General features: G+C 43.3%; 1 protein-coding gene across 1 annotated transcript in view; it reads left to right on the plus strand.

The window, feature by feature from the left end:
- LOC126299538 (uncharacterized) overlaps window positions 1-22,685 on the plus strand; it is a 462,448-nt gene that overhangs the window by 362,476 nt on the left and 77,287 nt on the right. The window contains 1 exon segment of the mRNA XM_049991532.1: window positions 20,902-21,096. Coding sequence (XP_049847489.1) covers window positions 20,902-21,096 — 195 coding nt within the window.

Genomic DNA, 22,685 nt, shown 5'->3' on the forward strand with positions numbered 1-22,685 from the left:
CGTGCACCTTCCGCCGACCACTGGCGACAACATCGATGTACTGTGGAGACCTCACGCCCCAAGTGTTGAGCAATCGGCGGTACGTCCACCCGGCCTCCCGCATGCCCACTATACGCCCTCGCTCAAAGTCCGTCAGCTGCACATACGGTTCACGTCCACGCTGTCGCGGCATGCAACCAGTGTTAAAGACTGCGATGGAGCTCCGTATGCCACGGCAAACTGGCTGACACTGACGGCGGCGGTGCACAAATGCTGCGCAGCTAGCGCCATTCGACGGCCAACACCGCGGTTCCTGGTGTGTCCACTGTGCCGTGCGTGTGATCATTGCTTGTACAGCCATCTCGCATTGTCCGGAGCAAGTATGGTGGGTCTGACACACCGGTGTCAAAGTGTTCTTTTTTCCGTTTCCAGGAGTGTATTTGAACTTCTTTGGAGAGCGGCTGGTCGTGTTGATATAAGTCCAGATGTCCGGTAACCTCTGCAATGCGCCACTTGCACCAACTAGTTTCCCCAGTCGGACAATTTTGGTGTTGTGGGTGGTCATCCGTCGAACACTTGTGGAAATACATTACCCAAATTGCCTTCATCTGTTCCACCGAATTGGAATGCCGTCGGATTGCCAAGCCGTAGTACGTCGTAAGCTCCTTGATCACTTCATTAGTTTTAGTCGTGGGCAAGCACATATAACAATTTTTTGCGGCTACAAAGTCAAAATTACCGAAACAAACTGGTGCGTGAAAAAGACAGATTTCAGGCAGGTGCCTGTTTTGTTAAACTGCGAATAACAAACATTTCCGTTCCTTATTCGGAAAAACCGTTTCAGAGGTGGATTCTACACACTTTTATGGATCCAAAAATGCAATTTAGAAAAAAATCCATTTTTTGAACCAAAAGATGGTAAACCTCCCCTTAAGGTTGTCTTCAAGACAAAAGAGGGTGGACAATGCCCTAATTGAGATTTTTGATAACTTAACCAGTGATATAAAATGTCTGATAGCAAAGTTGAATCTGAAAACAAACTGAAAAAGTTTCTCCCTGACAACTCCTCCTATTCCATGGAAGAATTTCTGTTGTTGCAATGTGTGAAAGATGGTGTGTATTGATGATATTCAGGATGTAGCCATATTTACAATTTAATTTGCGATGTGAAATGACTCTTTGGACGTAATTAACTTTTATAATGTGAATTAACCACAAAAATAACTGGATTCCATCTGTTTAGCTTTTTGAGTGGCATTACGCTGTAGACATTGTCGACTCATGATGATACGATTACACGGATTTCTGTACAAATATGTGACTGGTTTGAATATGGAAACACCAAACTCACAAAACATTACCGTACATAAAAACGCGTAGGAAAACTGTTGGCATTCAAAATAGCGTACACTCGCCTCGAAATTTATAAATACAAGTCCTGTATGCCTTTCAAGGAAAGTTTATGCCCTTCTTCCTGCAAAATAGTGGCAAGTTCAGGTACTGATAATGGAAGTGGAAGCGATCACGCACCCTTCTCTCCAAAGTAGATAAATAAAATGGTTCAAGTGGCTCTGAGCACTATGGGACTTAAATTCTGAGTTCATCAGTCCCCTAGAACTTGGAACTTCTTAAACCTAACTAACCTAAGGACATCACAAACATCCATGCCCGAGGCAGGATTCGAACCTGCAACCGTAGCGGTCGCGCGGTTCCAGACTGAAGCGCCTAGAACCGCTCGGTCACTCCAGCCGACGCCCAAAATACACTCCTGGAAATGGAAAAAAGAACACATTGACACCGGTGTGTCAGATCCACCATACTTGCTCCGAACACTGCGAGAGGGCTGTACAAGCAATGATCACACGCAAGGCACAGCGGACACACCAGGAACCACGGTGTTGGCCGTCGAATGGCGCTAGCTGTGCAGCATTTGTGCACCGCCGCCGTCAGTGTCAGCCAGTTTGCCGTGCCATACGGAGCTCCATCGCAGTCTTTAACACTGGTAGCATGCCGCGACAGCGTGGACGTGAACCGTATGTGCAGCTGACGGACTTTGAGCGAGGTCGTATAGTGGGCATGCGGGAGGCCGGTTGGACGTACCGCCGAATTGCTCAACACGTGGGGCGTGAGGTCTCCACAGTACATCGATGTTGTCGATGAAGGTGCACGTGCCCGTCGACCTGGGACCGGACCGCAGCGACGCACGGATGCACGCCAAGACCGTAGGATCCTACGCAGTGCCGTAGGGGACCGCACCGCCACTTCCCAGCAAATTAGGGGCACTGTAGCTCCTAGGGTATCGGCGAGGACTATTCGCAACCGTCTCTATGAAGCTGGGCTACGGTTCCGCACACCGTTAGGCCGTCTTCCGCTCACGCCCCAACATCGTGCAGCCCGCCTCCAGTGGTGTCGCGACAGGCGTGAATGGAGGGACGAATGGAGACGTGTCGTCTTCAGCGATGAGAGTCGCTTCTGCCTTGGTGCCAATGATGGTCGTATGTGTGTTTGGCGCCGTGCAGGTGAGCGCCACAATCAGGACTGCATACGACCGAGGCACACAGGGCCAACACCCGGCATCATGGTGTGGGGAGCGATCTCCTACACTGGCCGTACACCTCTGGTGATCGTCGCGGGGACACTGAATAGTGCACGGTACATCCAAACCGTCATCGAACCCATCGTTCTACCATTCCTAGACCGGCAAGGGAACTTGCTGTTCCAACAGGACAATGCACGTCCGCATGTATCCCGTGCCACCCAACGTACTCTAGAAGGTGTAAGTCAACTACCGTGGCCAGCAAGATCTCCGGATCTGTCCCCCATTGAGCATGTTTGGGTCTGGATGAAGCGTCGTCTCACGCGGTCTGCACGTCCAGCACGAACGCTGATGCAACTGAGGCGCCAAGTGGAAATGGCATGGCAAGCCGTTTCACAGGACTACATCCAGCATCTCTACGATCGTCTCCATGGGAGAATAGCAGCCTGCATTGCTGCGAAAGGTGGATATACACTGTACTAGTGCCGAGATTGTGCATGCTCTGTTGCCTCTGTGTTTGTGCCTGTGGTTCTGTCAGTGTGATCATGTGATGTATCTGACCCCAGGAATGTGTCAATAAAGTTTCCCCTTCCTGGGACAATGAATTTACGGTGTTCTTATTTCAATTTCCAGGAGTGTATTAACAGGTGAGCATAGCCCATATAAAAGTTTTAGATGCTCAGGAATATTTAGAATTAAGCAACGGTGGAGTTCGTGGGAATAAGGTTAGGGTGTGTAAAAGTGCATATAGACATTTTCCCGGCGTTCAGTACGCGGATGGAATAGCACAGCAAATCGTTAATATTGATAGAAAGTACCTTTCCTCAGACACTTCAGTCGCTTTAGGAGTATACGTGTAGATGCGGAATTTAGGAGAGTATTATCAGAATGGAAGCTGTCACGTAAGTCGTGCCTGGATAGCTCAGTCTAAAACAACATTGCGCATTGGATGAAAGGATCCCGGTGACATCGATTTAACTTGTGAGAAAGTTTCTCACATAACTTTGTCGAGTCCTTCTGCTAGAATGAACGTCTATGGCGTTGAACTGTGTCAACATCTATGTACTCTACGATCCATAGCCTGAAGTAACGTAGTTAGCGTTAAGTGTGGGGTCCGGAGAATACACATTTTGTCATGTAGAGTAGTTTCCGAAAGACCGCCCACTATCCCTTACTGTGCAAAATCTATGAAAAGTCGCTTCAGTGGTGTGCGCTGCACGGTAGGATTATGGTAACACCCCAGAGAGGAAGTAAGAATTCAGTGCAGTTGTGTTCTCGGATGTTTAACAGTCAGTCGGAAGGGAAGTTTTATTCCTGTCTTTGTGGCGTTTTCGTCCAGAGGGCAACGGCAGATACAAACACAGATGTGAACGAAGCTTCCTTCCAAATCCTGGCCGCAGGAGCAACAAGTTATTCCTGGCCACGAGCCGATGCGTAGACGCGGACCACACTGCACGCTTCAGTCAGTTCTCACCTTATCTTTAAATTAAATTTTTCGCGGGTTAAGAAGGCAGGAGGCTGGGGTAGGGGGGGAGGGGGGGGGGGGAGGGAGGGAGGGAGCGCAGTCGCAGTTCAGAACCTCCGCGTCTTCTCAAACACCTATTGGGAAGGAGGCAGATAGGCTTCATCGAGAAGACTTAGTGTCTATGGCGTTTAGTATGTCCTCCGATGACCATGTGCAGGCAGGTAGTTTGGGTTTATTTTCCCAGCAAACACTCTAATGTACAATGAAAATATGGAGCGGAATAGCTGAAATTTAAGAAGAGTTATTTTATCAGCGCCGGCTTGCAATTTTCGTACGAAAAATACTTCTTTTAAAACCCGGCTTACACTGGGAAATTGCTGAGGTACGAAATGTATCCGGTGGTGGTGGTGGTGGTGGTGGTGGTGGTGGTGGTGGTTGTTTAACGTCCCGTCGACAACGAGGTCATTACAGACGGATCGCAAGCTCGGGTTAGGGAAGGATTGGGAAGGAAATCGGCCGTGCCCTTTCAGAAGAACCATCCCGGCATTTGCCTGAAACGAGTTAGGGAAATCACGGAAAACCTAAATCAGGATGGCTGGAGACGAGATTGAACCGTCTTCCTCCCGAATGCGAGTCCAGTGCGCTAACCACTGCGGCACCTCGCTCGGTAAAAGTATCTGGAAGCTTATTAGTAGATATTTATATATTGCATGGTTTTTTTAAGTACAATATCAGACACAATACTGACAACAACACATTTAATTAACAGATAGATATCAAAATTTGTAATTTAATCATTTTCGTTATTCGTTAGTCACGAAATCGTCGGAAGTACGACAGGCCCTGTTGGGACATTGTGTAACTATGTGACGAACGGTTTGCCTGGCTGCTCCACAGTCGCAGTTTGGAGATGGAGTCTTACCTCAACTATGAAGAGAGACCATGCTTCTGGCATGATTGGTGCATATTCTGTTAAACTTTGTACATATCCATGATTGGTCAAAGGCAAGGGGTTTCTTTCTTACGCAGGGCAAGTTCTGGCAATGTGGAGGGCAAGCCTCTGTCCAGCCTCGTTCCCACGGGTCTGTTGGGTCGAACTGAGAAGTGGGAAGTTAAATTGCTATTTCCATAGATGTTTTTTTACTAAAGCTGGTTTCTTTGTAGGATAACGTCTTTACATATGGGGAGTTACAGGTTGCCGTGTATGTATTTAAACTCAAGGAGTAGAGCTGCTTTTCGTCGAAATCCAGTGGGCGGAATGTGGCTCAGTATGGACAGCTATTCGACGGGAGGTGATCTTAGTGTACCACTGATAATGCTCATTTTGTTGTTCGACTGTGCGCCAAGAGTGCGCGCACTATTGAGCCATACAGCAACGCCCAAGTGCTGGAGGCCGCAGAGTTTCAGTAGCGGAGCCCCAGGTTGCTACACACAATTTATGTAGCATGTTGTTCCTAGTTGGTACTTTAGCAGTAGTGTTTTCCAGATGCTTCTCGTATGATAGTATGTAGTCCAACGTAAGTAATCCCTAGACATTTGGGGTGCTGATTATGGTGAAGCAATCTGTCACCAAAATAGAGCTGGAGCTGTCTATTCGCTGTTCTGTTGCATAAATGAAGGCAAGCCGTCCCTGTTTTAGTGGGGGTTTGGTTTCAATCTCCTCCTCCGAAAGTATGTCCCTGTTATCGTCAGATCAGATGTTAAGATTGCTTAATTTTATTCAAAATTTCGATGCTCCACTGCCAGCACCCAACCACTAGCGTATCCATGCCGAAGAGATACAGTCTTAGACATGTCTGAGATGCACAGATTAAACAGGAGAGGACGACAGATTCCTGAGATAGTTCATAATTTAGTGTCTTTGAAGACATTCAGCTTTCCAGCATCCAGCGCTCTGGTATGGTCGCAACTTCATCATTTGATAACGTATCACAATGCAGAGTGCCTTTAGGAGACCTAGAAAAACTGTATCCACCTGCCCAACTGCATCTACTATTTGCATAGTATCGTGTGTGAGAAAAGCGACTTGGCGTTCATGCTAATGGTCTTTCCTGAAGATCAGCTACTTCTTTGGGAAGTTTGTTTCTTTACGAATGTTTATGTAGAGATGCTCTAGATTCCTTCGACAGAGACATTTTAATTTGAATTCAAAAGAATTATTGATTGGTTTTCTGAAAATGCTTCCTTACACTTAGGAAACGTATAGCACAATAATTTCTCCACACCAAAGAGTAAGACATCAAAGATTAAATTTGAAGCATTTAGTAGTTAGTAAGACAGAGTCTTAAAAATTGTTGGGTGCACATAGTGATAATTTAAATCGAAAAAAAATAGTTTCGAGCTTTTATATCCTCACTTCAGCCACTTCCCCATTGAGAAATAAATCGGTTAGTCAGTAAACTTTCCATTCAGTAGTGTCAGACGGAATTTCTTCTAGGGTAATCCATCTTTTCGAATGCAAATTTTGATAGCGCGAAAAGATGTCATAAGAATAATATTTGGTGCTCAACTAAGATCACCTGGCACACGACTGTTTACGTTTCCTAATTTAACCACAGCACTACAGTGCATATTTTCTCTCATTACATATGTTCTTCAGGGTGCCACTTATTGAACTATATGAAAAAAAAACGGAAATTAGTTACAAACTACGTCATGCGCACACTTAATTAAACATGAAACGTCACTACAGATATTCAGATTTAGGTTATGACATATTCGATATGCTTTCCATCATTGATGATGTAGCGCAGACGAATAGCGAAATTCTACATGATCCGCTGAAGTGTCGGAGCCGGCCGGAGTGGCCTAGCGGTTCTAGGCGCTACAGTCTGGAACCGCGAGACCGCTATAGTGGCGGGTTCGAATCATGCCGTGGGCATGAGTGTGGTTAGGTTAGTTAGGTTTAAGTAGTTCTAAGTTCTAGGGACTGTTGACCTCAGAAGTTACGTCCCATAGTGCTCAGAGCCATTGGAACCATTTTTTGAAGTGTCTGAACGTTGATACTGTCGATGACCTCCTGAATGGCTGTTTTCAGCTCAGGAATGCGTTTGGAATTATTGTTTTACAACTTGTCTGTAGTATAGCCCCACAAAAAGGAGACGAATGTGTTCAGATCGGGAGAATATGGCGGCCGATAGAGGCTCATGCCAGTGGCCTCTGCGTACTCCAGAGCCAGAATGCGGTCGCCAAAGTGCTCCTACAGGACATCATACATTCTCCTGCTTCGATGGGGTCGAGCTCCGTCTCGGATGAATTATATCTCGTCGAAATCAGGTCACTTTGGATAATGGAGATGATTTCATCTCCCAAAACCTTCACGTACCGTTCGGTAGGTACCGTGCCATCAAGGAATATCGCACCGATTACTCCGTGACTGGACATAGCACACCACGCAGTCAGCCGTTGCCGGTGAAGAGACTTAACGATGGCGAAATGCGGATTCTCAGTCCCCCAAATGCGCCGGTATTGCTTACTGACGAACCCTTCCAAGTGAAAGTGGGCTTCGTCGCTAAACCAAACCACACATGCACATACTAATTCTCATCATGCCCCGCGGCCAACCGTGCAGTTTGGACGTCCGAACGCAATTGTCACCCTTTAAATTCCATTAGATTCCCGAAGGAATAAAAACTGACATAATTGCAATACTGGAAGAACTAAGACTCATTACTCTGTAGTTCAGAAATATGTGACCAAGTTTGAGATTATTCTAAAATTTGCTTTATGTTGTCGGACACATAAGATTTTTCTGACTGCATATTTAACTCCATTCTGAGTCACAAGAGTTTCAGTCGTGAGTAGTAAGTCATTTTTTCCATTTAACGTTATAACTGCAGACATAACTATTCTTTTCAAATTGTGATAATTATTTACAAGGAATTTTATTGCAAAATAAACATTGTGTAGACTCGTTTAAAATGCCTAATTCCTTGGGGCCTGTACGGGGGTAGTCAAATGAAAAACGAATAGCCGCCAAAATGGGGCCATGGAATGGTTCCATTCAAAAGTAATGACACTACGCGTGAAGACAGTGATCACGCTGGGAGAAGAGACGATGAATTCCTGTTTCGTAGAACACGGTCGGCGGCTGACGGATCCTCAACCGCACCCCCTCTTGCACTTCCTTGTCCGACTGAAACTGACGCCCACACATGTCTTTGTTGAGGTCGCCAAAGATGTGTTAATCACACGGTGATAGATGCGGGCTGTACGGAGGATGGTGCAGTGTTTCCCCACTAAATCGCCGAAACGTAGCCTTCGTCAGATTGACAGTATGGGGTCGGGCGTGATAGTGCAACAAGATGATTCCGTCAGACAGCATTCCTGGCAATTGAGTTTATGGCGCGTCGCAGTTTCTGCAAAGTGTCTTCATAGTGCTGTGTATTGATTGTGGTTCACGCTCGAGGAAACCGACGAGCAGAGGATCCCTGCAGTCGAAGAACGAGGCCATCATGGCTTTACCGGCACTCGTGTGAACAGCTTTAGATTTCTTTGGCGGCGGAGGCCACTGTTTGCTTTGCCGTTTGCTCTCGGGCTGTCGGAAAGCTGTCAGACGGAATTATCCTTTGGCACGATAACACCCACCTCCACACTGCTAATGGGAAGGAGGCATCATCCTCCGTACAGACTGGATCTTTCACCGCGTGATTTTCACATCTTTGGCGACCTGAAAAAGATGTGAGGACATCGCTTTCAGTCGGACGAGAAAGTACAAGAGTGGGTGATGGTGGATCCGTCGAAGGCCGACCGCGTTCTACGGAACGGAAATTTATCGTCTAGTATCCCAGTGGGATAAATGACTTACTCTACATTCGCAGGTTCGAATCCTGCCTCGGGCATGGTTGTGTGTGATGTCCTTAGCTTAGTTAGGTTTAAGTAGTTCCAGGGGACTGATGACCTCAGAAGCTAAGTCCTATAGTGCTCAGAGCCATTTGAACCACTTCTAAATGACTTAACGAGTGTGGTCATTACTTTTGAATGGAACCGTTACATGGTCCCATTGGACTGTCTCTTATAAGAGATAATTGCAACTGATCATCACATGTTATTGCTACTGCGTGCTTTCATGCAATCAATATGTTCTTTGCAAGTGATCAGTTACATCAGAGTATAATTCCATAAGACATTAAGTGGAAGTGTGATAATTGATTCGTTTGTTTCCAACGATAGTCACTCTTACATCTACACTGATGAGCCATAACGTCATAACCACCGTCCACCGCTAGATCGAATGCCTCCTGCTGGTGTTGCAGTGACGCAGTAAGGAAAAAAATGTAGGCGGAAGATACACGAATGGGAAGCAATTTATAGCAAAGACACGGGCCACAAATGCGATAATCCACTAATATAAGCGATTTCGACAAAGTACACGTACTGTGGCGCGGCGGCTGGAAACGAGAATCTCTGAAACGGCGAAGCTGGTCGTCTATTGGCGTACTAATGTCGTGAGCACCTATGGAAACAGGTAGGATGGTGAAATAACGAGTAGGCCGTATGGTACTGGAAGACCACGTCCCATCATAAAAAGTAGAGGTCGGGGGATCCACCACTGTCCAATCCAGGACAGGCAGGTCTGACGACAGAGTACAATGCTGGTACAGGCACAAGTGTTTGAGCACACCGTTCGTAGGCCTTTTTGAACGTAGAGCTCCATCTCACATGACCCTTACGTGTTCCTGTGTTGACCCAACGACATCGTGAGTAATGACTGCAGTGAGCAAAGCATCACTGAGTTTTCACCGTTGTTAAAGACAAACGTGTCACGTGCATTTCTTGTTACACCAGGTCGATGGCTGGGTCCTTATACGCCGTCATCCAGGCGAATGACTGTAGGAAACATTCACTGCACCACAGGTGCAGGCCAGTGAGGGCAGAATTATGCTATGGGGTACACTCGGTTCTGCTTCCTTATCTGTGGTGGTAATCGAAGGCATGATGACAGTAGCGAATTACGTGAACATTATTGTGGACCACCTGCTTCGCTTCATGATTGAAGTCTCCCCCTACGTCAATGACATCTTCCAGCAGGGTAACTGCCCGTGTTGCAAGGTCAGAATCGTGCTACAGTGATTTGACGGGCATTATTTTGAACTCACATTGATGTCTGGGTCAGCAGATGTGCCTGTTCCGTATCTATTGGAACACACATCGGGCGCTAGCTACATGCCCACGAACCACCATTCCGTAATTTGCAGGAATCACTTGACCTGTGTGTAGATATCTGGTGCCATACTCGTACTTCAGGAGTCCTGCCGAGGACTTGTAGAACCCATACCAAGCAGAATCACTGCTATATTGAGTTTGCGTATTAAACCAACACCCTATTCAACAGGTCATAATGTTTTGTCTCATCGCTGTAATATCTTTACTAATAATCAGTGGCGGCTCGTGCAAAATTTTAGCAGTGTGACCTATAGTCTTAAGAGTAGTAATCATAACTAAATTGAATATACTAATTTTATGTATGCAATTTAAACCTTAAATATAATCAAATTTTATAATTAATAGTTTCATTGAGAGGAATAAAAGAAAATGGAAAAAAATGTTAGCAGTATGAATCCAACCCAAACCGACAAGCCGCCAGTCATACATTTGACCACTCGACCGTAGTGTATTACAGCCAGTGTACATCAAAAATTCCTCAAACTCCACTCATGCAGAACAATTTGCGTGCACTTTCAAAGAAAAATACTGACCCTGTCCTGTGAGCAACTTCAGCTCTCATAGCACAGGAAGGAATGATGTTTCATCGGAGCATGCGCAGTCGAAAACAGGCAGCTCCATCCGTACTCGACGTTGGTCATAGTGAAGCTGACCATTATTTCATCACTCGACACTGGTTTATAGTTACCGCTGAGAGCGCGCTAAAAAACACGTTCTCGTCCGTTTTATTTGCATAGCAGCGCACATTCGAAGAGAAATAGCATAACCTGTGATATTTACAGTGTGCCGTGGCACATTAGTACATGACAACCAACCGCCAATGCTAATAATAAAATTGTAAAACTCTTGTCTGTCTGTTCTTGCGTTGGAGGTGTTCAATCTCCAAAACTACTAGACGAATTTTCATCGGGTTTTCACAGGTACCTTGAGCGTAGCTTGGGATTACATATAGACTCTATTTCATCGAAATCAGAACACACGAAAGTGACACAGTAATTTAGTTTCACCTAAGATCGTCTGTTTAGCTTAGTAGTTCGGATGTTAAATCATCATGGTGTAGTACATCATAGAACCAACAGATGGCGCTGTTCCTTTTGAAAGTTTGTCCGTGACAGAATTAAGCGCCACAATCTTGTATTTAAGAGTGCAAACTAACAGCGAATGTACTTGGCTATCATATATGAATTTACTGAATTCGCTATGTGTATTAAAAAATGTACGCTGTTTTGCTTCTTTCGACGGGTTTTATTTATATTCTTCGCTAGGGAAAAAAGGTCTTAAGTTTGCTTTGTGATTTGGGTGCCTACTCATAAAATTTTAATTTCGTTTTGTCAACAAATAAAAAATCTAGAAAACTGTAGTCTCTCTGAACACATCAGATTAACTAAAAGACTGAAGACTGTGTGGTCTCAAAAATCCGATGAAGGTCATGAGGCGAGACTTGGTGTGGCTGGAGAAGATCAGGCTTTATCTCCTTCTTTGGAAACTACTTCTGAAAGTGAGGTATGACATAACTCTGACAGAGCATCGTTCCTCACAACCGTTTGCTTAGAGGACCTTAAGGTTACTTTTCTACCATGTAACATCATAGAGGGGAACTTTCGACTGAAGTGGCGCAGGGGAGCGAGCTATTCATACCCTGAATCCTGTTTATTCCTCAAAATATACCGTTTCTGTATAAATGTGTAAAATTCCCTGTGAGCTTATTTTACGACGCTGCGTGTTGCGGCCATGAACCTCGGAGCAGTCTTTGTATAAAGCAACTGACTCTGTGTGGCTGTCTCCCATGTTAGTGAAACAACCAAGCTCCTCAGTCATGTCTCCAAACATACTACCAAACGTTGTATACAAAGAGGTTTGTAAGAAAAAAATAAATGCCACGCATACGAAGTCTCGGGCAATGCTTCGGTTCATACTACCATCTTTGAAGGTTGTTTACCCTACAATCTTAGTAGAAAGTGTGCCGGTACATGTATTCCACGGTCGGAGGTGTCAGAACGGTTTTCGCTTATAACATTCGACTCTGTCGTTTCCGGAGCATGATCCGATACTCCAAACAGATAAGTTCTCCCTTCTCCATAAACCCTGGACGTTTGTATCACCATCGCGGAATCGCCATTTATTTTACGTGGAAGGTCAACCACATAAATAAAGTGTAAAACTGTTTTCAAAATTGAATCGGACTCCGTAAGTGATTTCTCTCCAGTCACTAAAATTTCGTCTTTCCAGGCTTGATGAACGATTCTTACCAGCCTTCTGCATTCTTTCGAGTATACTTAATAAAAAGAACTATTTGTTTAGCAAAGAATAAATTGAATAAACCTTGAGCTTTTCTGAGAGAAATCATGATCCATTCGAAGGTTCCTGGGGCGGATCACAAGAAATACCAAATGTAAATGTTACTTTATTTAATGTTTGTAATATTTCATGAGAATAATTAGCGTTCTCAGTAGAGCAATCTTTCTGGAATTCACACTGTGGAGTGACAAGTAAATTGTTTGTAGTTTGGTTTGACACCGTTCTTGAATACATCACTAGCTCGAATATATTGTAAAATGAGGTCGGAAAGAAAACTGGATGAGAGTTATTTTGTTCCTGTCTCTCACCTTTCTCATAAACATAGTTAACAGTGGCCTGCTTTTCATATGTGGAAAAAATGGCAGATGCATTGTGAATTACTAAGTTGTAATAACTACCCAGAATTGTATATGAAATTGTCTCAAAACAAAATAAACTTTCGTTTTTCAGAACATTACTTCCACTAAAGGCTCTTGGTGTACTTATGGTTGCTTAAAGTTCTGTAGAATGCGATTTTGTAACATATTCCCTTGCACCGCACCGCAACCCTTGCTTCAGTGGGGGGGGGGGGGGGGGGGGCGGTGGGGTGAGTGGACACTGTAGCCTGTTGGGTTGTGAGCCACTGAGGGCTACGGCGGGAACGGAGCCTCTCCGTCGTTTCTAGGTCCTCAGTTCCGTACAGTACAGTACAGTACAGTCCAATCCAGTCGTATCTGTTCCTGCTCAGAAATAAACCATTAACGGACGTATCCTGCAGTTTTTTTTTCTTCCCTGTTCGGGAGAATTCGGAATGTTGCCGTTTATGAAATCCCTGTGATCTCAAAAGTTCTGCACGTGTTACACGACAATCTTCTTAAAGGGCGTTTTTCACTAATTTTAAACATAAACCATCTGTTTTTGCTCTCTTGGCCATGGCTAATAATGTACACTTACACGATTAACACGGAAACGAGTAAGCAGACACGAAATTGTAATATCGTCTATTGTTAACTTACCGCAGAATTCGCACAAAATGGTGCGGATTTTTGTCTAGTTTTTACCACATAAAATTTAGGTTCTAGTGTATATTCTTTGATCGTCAACTAACATTGCTCGAAATCTGTACAGGCAGAAGTTCAGGCTCCCAGTACTTAAAATCGGAGGACACTGGACGAAAGGAAACGTTTGCTTCTTCCTAAACTCTTCAACTGACATTGAGCAACGACTACTCCAGTCAATCCTTAGTGTGGTCAACATGTGTGTTTTTTTTTTTTCACGAAACGGCCTGCATAATCAAACAGTTCAGAGTTGGCTAACATGGTAATCAGATAAATATCATGACACATCTTCTCTGTATGGTATACAGGAGTGATCCTCCGAACCAGTACGTCCACTGAGTGTGAAAGACGATGGCAATTAGTGAGTCAAAGAGCATTGCCACTGGATGTTCATAGTGTTTAAGGAAGAACGTCACTTGAAATTAAGAGTTACGTAACAAAATCTTTTCGGGCTTCCAGCCGTGTTAGGTGGTTAAAATGTCACAAGCTTTAGAGTGAGCGCTCATCGACCATTGACAACGGGAAAATGACCATTACCACTTGACAATAGCCGAGGAGAGCTCGGTCGAAATACTTGTGGAATTTTAACCACCTGACGTGGCTGGAAGCCAGAGATCATCTTATTAATTCATATCTCCACGAAGCCACATATTCATACATTACGAGTTGCTTTTAAGCTCTGTTAAAAAGCTACCAGGTATGAACGTCCAGCTGTCGTCTAGTCGTTACGTGTTGTTTGAATGCATTACAGTTCTTTTCGTAATTTCCTGATAGTGTTTACGATAGTTAGGAAAATATCGTGCTTTTTAGTTGTCATTTCGTTCCTTCTACTATGTAAACTTAAGTTCAGCGAATGCGTGTGTCAGGCTTACATTCTGGTGTTTACTTCAATCTCCACCTAGTAGTTAACTGCGGAACTCATTCAAAGGTAAGTTCTCATTAAGTGTCACTTAATTACAGTTTGAGTGAGTGTTAGTGCTTTTTAGTGTACGGAAAAAGTAGCGTCATGTGTGCCAAATGGGATGTTGTTTGGATTGGTATGGGAGAAACTTGTCAGGACTGTGGGTTGGAGTTTCATTGGGGTGATTGTAGCTAGGAAGGCAGTGAAGTATAACATGAGGCTCTCCCATAGAGTTGTAGATTATGTAGTCGAGATAAGAGAGTGGTGGAACAGGGAGGAAAGATTTGTGCCCTGCAGGCGGAATTAGAAATGGCGTATTTTGGATTACATAGACTGAAGGGGAAAGAGAGAATGTTACCTGGGAAAAGGCGACAAGTAGTAAGCAAAGTTGAAAACCTTGGAATTCACATTCCCAATAACAATCAGTCTCTACTGTTAAGTCAAATAGAAGAAAAGCCACAACTGGCTTTTAAACAGGACTATCTATAAGGCTAGGTCAGTAAAAAGTTAAATCGTCGACGAGTCATCCTGATAGGTAGCAATCGTTGGAGCGTTGTAGACCAAGTGCTACAGAAAAAACTGGGTATAGAACAGTAGGTCACAAGCATTGTGGAACCTAGCGCCAAGCTTAGCCAGGTAACAGGGAACATAGGGGCTTTGTGGAGAGAAGAGGTTCAGCTAATTACAGTAGAGGAGCAGGAAACAGCCTGGATAGCAGCTTCGAGTATAGCTTTACAGGTGACGCGGAGGAAACAGGTGCAGCTGCACCACAGTCATGTGGAGATTTTGTAGCGTCATGATAAACCTTGGGTTAACACCGTTATTGAAGTGTAAACAAGAAGCTGAGTGGGTTGCTGTTAGCTGTACCTGTTACTACAATTGGGAGATAGGGATACACTAATCATGTTCTGAACCAGAGTATGAATTGGCTGAGCATCTAGCAGAAAAAGTGGGGGGGGGGGGGGGGAGGAGGAGGGAAGGCACATGCACACGCACACAGGCAGAATGTCTGCGGTTACTGGTGTCATAGGGCAGGTTTTTTTTTAACTTAGTCAAAGTGTAGAGAGTCCAGAAATAAATTAAATTAGAACAGAACAGGTCCATAATATGTGTAACAGTTTCCAGAAAAGCAAAATTAATTTTTTTCATCAGAACAATTTGTCAGTATTTGAAAGATGCTTTCCTATTTGGTTATTCAGAAGATTCATAAAAAAGCAAGCTATGTATAACTAAAGGGATTAAAATTTCGTGTAAGAGGAAATATCTATGGAGCCCAGAACAAGTCAAGATACGGCGTTACATGCATTCTACAAAAAATACTGTAATATCATGATAGAAATCTGCCAAGGACAGTACTTCTACTTACGACATGTATCGGTTAGAAAAATGCACCGATGATGACTGATATCAGTCGAAATCGATTTGCAGCAAGATAGATAAATTATGCTTCCGCGACTGGTTGCTACATTCTGTATAATTTTATTTCGCGGTCGCTGCACAGAAAGGGAAACTTGTGGAGACAAAATTCAAAAATCTATAAGTGATTCCATCAGCATTGGAGCTTTGCTCAATTTTAACGATTTCAGCTTACTTCTCATCTTTTCAATGGCACGAGGATTCATTTGGGGCAATTCGCCTGGGTTTTCGTTTGTAAAGGAACATCTGAAAACGAAGTTAAGCAGTTCAGCTTTTGCTTTGCTACCTTCAGTTTGTTTCTCATTAGGTAGGGACTGGACACTAACTTTTCTGGCACCAACAGCCTTTGCATACGGCCAGAAATTCCTTTGGCTTTTGTGAAATATAATAGTCCATGAAAGCATCACGCATTGCTCTCTTGACAGCCAAATGCATTTCATTCAGCATCTCTCTCTATCTATAGCCCTTCGCTTTGTTATGCACCTATTATCTATTAATCTCAGTTTCTTGAAAAGTTTCTTTGCAGTGACTTTCCCAAGCGACAGATACTTTGTCATTGCTTGGTTACTCCAAAATATTACGTCATAGGACAACAATGAATAATAATAGCCAAAATAAGCAGCCTTAACAGCGTCAGTATTAGCAGTTGCTGCTATAATATGTAGAGCATCAGAGGTAGAGGTAAAATATTGAATGTGTCATCACCATGCTATAGCACTTTGGAATGCAGTTGTTGTAGGGCTGCCAAGATAGTATCACATGCAGCTTTACGCTACTATAATCTTCCAAATGTCCTTTATAAAAATACCTGCAGCACTCCGTGCGTATAAGGAAGGGGTTTACGGATGTGAGTGGTATGTTGTTTCACACTAGTTTCTAAAATTGGCAATTCACAGTTCGCCAGACATCGTGACAGAAGCAGAAAGTCAGCAGAAAGGGCAAGGCATTCGTGGAGAACAATTTCCACCGAAGACGCCCACACATTTCCTTTGTAGTTAGTACATATTCTCCAGCAACATCCACGGCAGGGCTTAAGCCCACTGCGAGAAATTGCACGTCAGAACAAAAATGGCTCACATGGCTCTGAGCACTATGGGACTTAACATCTGTGGTCATCAGTCCCCTAGAACTTAGAACTACTTAAACCTAACTAACCTAAGGACAACATACACATCCATGCCCGAGGCAGGATTCGAACCTGCGACCGTAGCGGTCACGCGGTTCAGACTGAAGCGCCAAGAACCGCTCGTCCACAACAGCCTGCGCACGTCAGAACAGCCTGAAGCATATGGTGTCAACATTAGACTATTCCGGTATTTTGCGGGTGAGACGCTGTAGTTAGAAAACTTTGGACACCACGCAATCTGCACAACCCTGTAACAGATGGAACTCGATCTGTCGGTCCCGTCAGTAACTATCGAAGGTGGGAGGCTAGAATGTGAAATCCACGTATGTACAAAGGCAAGAGCAGTCGATTCAGCTATTACGTCCGTTAGTGGAATAGCAATCACCCAATGTGTCAGTCTATCAATGGTACATAACACATAGTGGAAACCATGAGATCATGTCAGTGGTCCCACCATATCCAAATGGATGTGCTGTTGTCAACCTTTTGGAAGGCAAAATTTTCTGTCGAGACTAACTCTGTGGAACCTAGCTGGGACCAATGGACGTATAATTTGTGTTGTGAAGTATCATACCGCAGGTGCAAGACGATGCCAGAGGTCAGTATTAGTTGTACTGTTAATTCAGTGGCACTGTTCGTTAAGGTCGCTATTATCTTTTAAGCCTTCCTTCATTGTTTTGCTATTTCATTTAAATCTGGTGCTAATAAGGAACAGGCAGTCGGCAACCACACTGTCGGCCCTGTTGATAGCGAATTCCCCAATGTCATCAAGATGACAGAAGCAGCGAGGAGAGCAGTTCTTAATTGGGTGGCATGTCGCATGTCGCAAGTCGGTGGTCAGTGAATGTGGTAAGCAGATGCTCCTCAATATCCTCCAGCAAATACTTCATGGTTTCTTATAAAGCCGATATTTTGCGGTCATAAGCAGACCACAGTTGTGTAGCAGTTTTTTAGGCCATTTAGTTTGTTATGAACAGTCGTGCCGAAAGTGAAGGGTGTGCCGCACCGATAGTGTTGGGAAGGCCTTTTTTGTAGTGTCGGACGTATGTTGCAACCCGGAGGTCCGTTGCAGAGGCTGTTTACGTATTTGTACCTGCGAAGGCGTTAGTCTTTGCAGCAGGAGGGATGTGACCCCTGTAAGTGTTAACCATTCCAGGAAATCTGTGAAGTTCATGGAATGTGGTAGTGTGTGGTGCCTGTCTGATGAGTCATTTAAATTCTTGCATTGGTCTGATTCCATCTTGTCACAATGTCTCCTTGCATAACTGTCATTTGTCCTTGTTTACTACTATCCCAAATTCTTCCTGTGCACAGAAGACCATCTGCAGGTCCTCCTCATGTTGTTCAGGCAAAGAGAAAAAAAAATTAGTGTATCATCTAGATATGGGAAACGGAACGGGAAGTGACTGAGAGCCATGCTGCCAAGGCTGGGCAGAGATTTTTAATGCACGAAGCTTGTAAAAGTATTCACCTAATACGAAAGGAGTAATGATGGCAGTCTTGTAAATGTCCTCCATTGCCATTGGGATCTGTAGATACACCTTTTCACAATTAACAACACTAAATACTGAAGTACCAGCCAACAAGTGAGCGAAATTCTCATTATTTGGTATTGGATTTCTGTCTGGTACTGTTTGGGGGGTTTAGTGCTCTGTAATCTTTGCACATACTACATGTGCAATTCTTTTTAGACATTAAGTGGATGGAAGAGGCCCATGTACTATATGAGGGTCATCCATTACCCTGTTTAATAGTTCAGTAGCTGCTTTAGCGACGTATAACTTGGCTGGAGCTTCATGGTAGACTGACGGTCCTTCAGAATACTAGACAAAATACAAGCAACACTGCAAGAGTGAGGCGATTCACAGACATAAATCGCCGACCTATAAATTCTCCACGGTTACTGCTTTGAAATCTGAGCCTGGTCATAATGCTGAACTTTCACACAAACATCTAATTATGATAAACTTAAAAGATATGGGGACTTCGTCAAATTACTTTGTTGCGCATATTTCACATGGTCGTTGACCCAAGTGGGAGGAGAAATGAAGTCGCTCTCTCTCTCTCTCTCTCTCTCTCTCTCTCTCTCTCTCACTCACCTCATAATTAAACTACTCCGTATTGTTTGTCGCACTTTGTAAACAACTACAAACAGTATTTGGTTGGACAAAAGGTCCCAGTTACCTTTGTCTGTCACCACGGTTTGGTTTCTTAAGTGTTAATGAAACTGTGTGCTTGTTCCCACTAAACCCTACTTATCCTTCTTTAGCTCATCGATATGCAGCAGGGTTTTGGAACATATATTGTGCTCAAACATAATGAACTACCTTTGTCAACGCGGACCAAGAAAACATCGTTCTTGTGAAACACAACTAACTATTTACTCACACGAGGGGTTTTCAAATTGATTCCGTATTTCTAGATTTCCAGGAGACTTTATACACTGTAACACACAAGCGTCTTGTAGTGAAATTGCGTGCTTACCGAATATCGTCTGTCATGTGACTGGAATCGTGATTTCCTATTGGAGAGGTCACAGTTCATAGTAATGTACGGAAACTCATCGAGTAAAACAGAAGTTATTTCTGGCATTCGCCAAGGTGATTATGTCTATTGTCAAAGAATCAAAAGATAAAAATGAATCGCAAAACCGATTTAGAAAAAATATCTGTGTGCTGCAAAAATTGGCAGTTGACCTTAATGAAAGGTGTGAGGCCATCCACAGAAGTGCTGAAAGGAATCCGTTAAACGTCGGTTACACGATCAGTCACTCAAATCTCAAGGCCGTAAATTCAACTACATACCTAGGCATCGCTATAACGAGCAACTTAAAATGTAAAGAATACATAGCAAATGTTGTGGTGAAAACAAACCAAAGCTTGCTTTTTATTGGCGGACCACTTAGAAAATGTAACATATCTATTAAAGCGACTGCCTACATTACTCTTGTTCGTCCTCTTTCGGAGTTCTGCTGTGCGTTGTGGGATCATTCACGGATAGGATTAATGTACATCGAGAAAATTCAAATAACGGTTTTGTATTATTCCGAAATTAGAGCCTACAGTGTCACGGTCATGGTACGGGATTTGAGGGTGGAAATGATTAAAACAAAGGCGATTTTCGTTGCTGCAGAATCTTTTCATGAAATTTCAATTACAAATTTCTCCTTCGACTCCAAAAATATTTTATAGGCACAGACTTCATAGGGGAAACGTTAATCAAAATAGAATAAAGAAAATCAGCGCTCACACTGAAAGATACTAGTGTTCGTTCTTTCCGCGCACTGTTAGAGATCGGAATAATAGAGAATTAGTGTGAAGGTGGTTCGATGAACCCTCTACAGGGCACTTACGTGTGATTCGCAGAGAACCGTTATGGATTTATACGGAGTTTCAGAAGCTGTTCTTTAGACTGCTATCCGTTCACGTAACAGTTATCATGCTGCTGGAAGCCAGATGTGAATGAACTCATGAAACAAATTTCCATCTCGGATATTTGCTGAGGCTGCATTGTGTATAGGCCTAACTTCTATCGTAATTAGTGAGCCGATCTGTTCCAACGAGCTACTTGGTCAAAGTATCTCCTTTGTAGCATACACAGTGAAAATTTAATCATGTATTGGAAAAAAAGAATTCACTATAACTGGAGACATGGCTCCAAAAAAGAATCGAGTTTTTCTTCACTTAGTTTTTCTCATTAATTTAATCATGTGGACAGTCTCTCAGCCATTTTGATACATGGAATGTGTAGCATAGTACAAAACAGAACAAGTCTCAGCCGTACTACACGCCTGCACGAAGTTGCCACAAGGCGCTGTGACTGATGGGAGCGACCCTAAAGGCATTTCCCGTTCACAGTCGCTATCAGTCATCGCGCCGAGTGTCAAATTTGTTTAGGCGATTCATACGTACGGCCAGATTTAGTTCAATGTTGTTCTTGCCATTATAATGTTTACAATTTACTTCACATTGCTTTCAGTGTTTCCAGGAGCATGTGGAGACGATCCCAACTCGACTTCCAAAGCTGACGTCTTCAAAACCAGCGGCTAATCCACTTCAGTTCATCAAAGTTGGTCCCTGTGACTTGTATCGATCAGCGCAGGAGCAAATTCGCAAAGTAGAAGAAGTGAAGAAAATAAAGGAAAAGCGAGATGAAGCTGAGGATTGGCAATCGGTAACTTGCATGGACCTATAATGCCTAATGTTGTAGGATAAACAGTAATATCATTTTCAAATTCTTAGTTTCGGATTATTTGTTAATATATTAAATGCTTTCTATCTGGAAGAGGTGGTTTTACGTTGCTAGGAAAGTAATTTTTATGTTGACGGAATCTTCCGTCCGTTCTTGGTAGAACAACATTGTAAGAAATGAGAAGCACCAGATTGCTTTTGTTCTACAGAGTCACTTTTATTGTGTTAATCTGTTTTCGGCTTACAAAGCCAGCATCAGACAATTTACTGAGTATTGTCGCCCGAGAAGTTACAATGTTTGCAAACATTGGTCGAGAAATTACACGTCTAGATTGAAGTAGAAACATACAGTAAGTAACAGCTTTGACAGTGTGGTGGTAACGCAATGAAAAAGTAAAAAATTGAACAGTAAACAAATAAAAATGGAGTAGACAGAAAAACCTTTCTGTTAGAAATTACTCTACAATCTTCTGATGTAAAGTCACTATTTCCAGCCCACCTCCTCACATAGTTCTAAAATACTCAGTTGGCACTTTTTCATAGTCTTTCTGACTTAATCTTGTTTACATATTTAATAGTATTCGCACATTCCATGCACCAATGTTCAATTTATCTTTCTCTTCTTTTTATAGTCTTCCTACTTATTCTCTGCAAGGATTGCATTCTGTGATGACCTAATAAGCCTCGCCATTCCTCCTGCAGGACCACGGAATGATATTCGTGTGCAGATTGGCACTGCCAATGTAAACATCATTAGAGCGGAAACTTGTGAAGGCAGACAACAATCATTTAGTTGAAGATCTTAGTATTTGAAACCTAGAGTCTAGGGAGACTTTAAATAACCTTGGACAGAGGAAAATAATTGCCTTTGTTAGTTGTTTTATAATTTTTTCTGCAGCCACACAAAATCTTCTTTTGTTTATTTCTTGCATGATACATCTGGGAAATGATTCCACTCCCAAATGTGTTTTTTGCATTTGAGAAACAGAATTTCTCTAGTTGCATTGAGTAAGAAATAAGAGAACTGTGAGTGGCAACAGCAAAAACTATTTTATAACAAACAGAAGCATTGTATTTACAGTCAGACTTTCACCAACCATTTTAATGGGAAATCTGTACAGTGGGATGTAATTAGATTGCAAAAGAGACAGTGGAGAAAAAGAGTATTTCAAGAATACTGCAGGGGGTAAAATTGCTCATACAACCTGAACTGAAATCAAAAAACGAAATTACAGCTGTAGGATAGACTGAACCCAATATGATATTTTATCTCCCAATTTCCTCAACGAAGTGAAAAACTCAATCTACAACTTCAAGTGGTGGAGAGCAGGCCATGCTTAAGGCAGCTAATGTAGATTGGGACCAGCTGACGCTCAGAAAAAGGAGCCATTCTCTACTAAGTGCCAGTGGTCTCCTTGGAGGACAGACGAGTGGATAGAGGTAGGGTACCCACTTTACCTTAGGATGGAAAACTATCCATGAAGATTGCTGAGCGACCAAGGTTAGTGGTGTGGAGGGAAAGCAACAGGAAACTACCACATTAAAGATCCACCTGGATATCCCATGTGTAGC

Source organism: Schistocerca gregaria, chromosome X (genome assembly GCF_023897955.1).
Source record: "Schistocerca gregaria isolate iqSchGreg1 chromosome X, iqSchGreg1.2, whole genome shotgun sequence".
Taxonomy (NCBI): domain Eukaryota; kingdom Metazoa; phylum Arthropoda; class Insecta; order Orthoptera; family Acrididae; genus Schistocerca; species Schistocerca gregaria.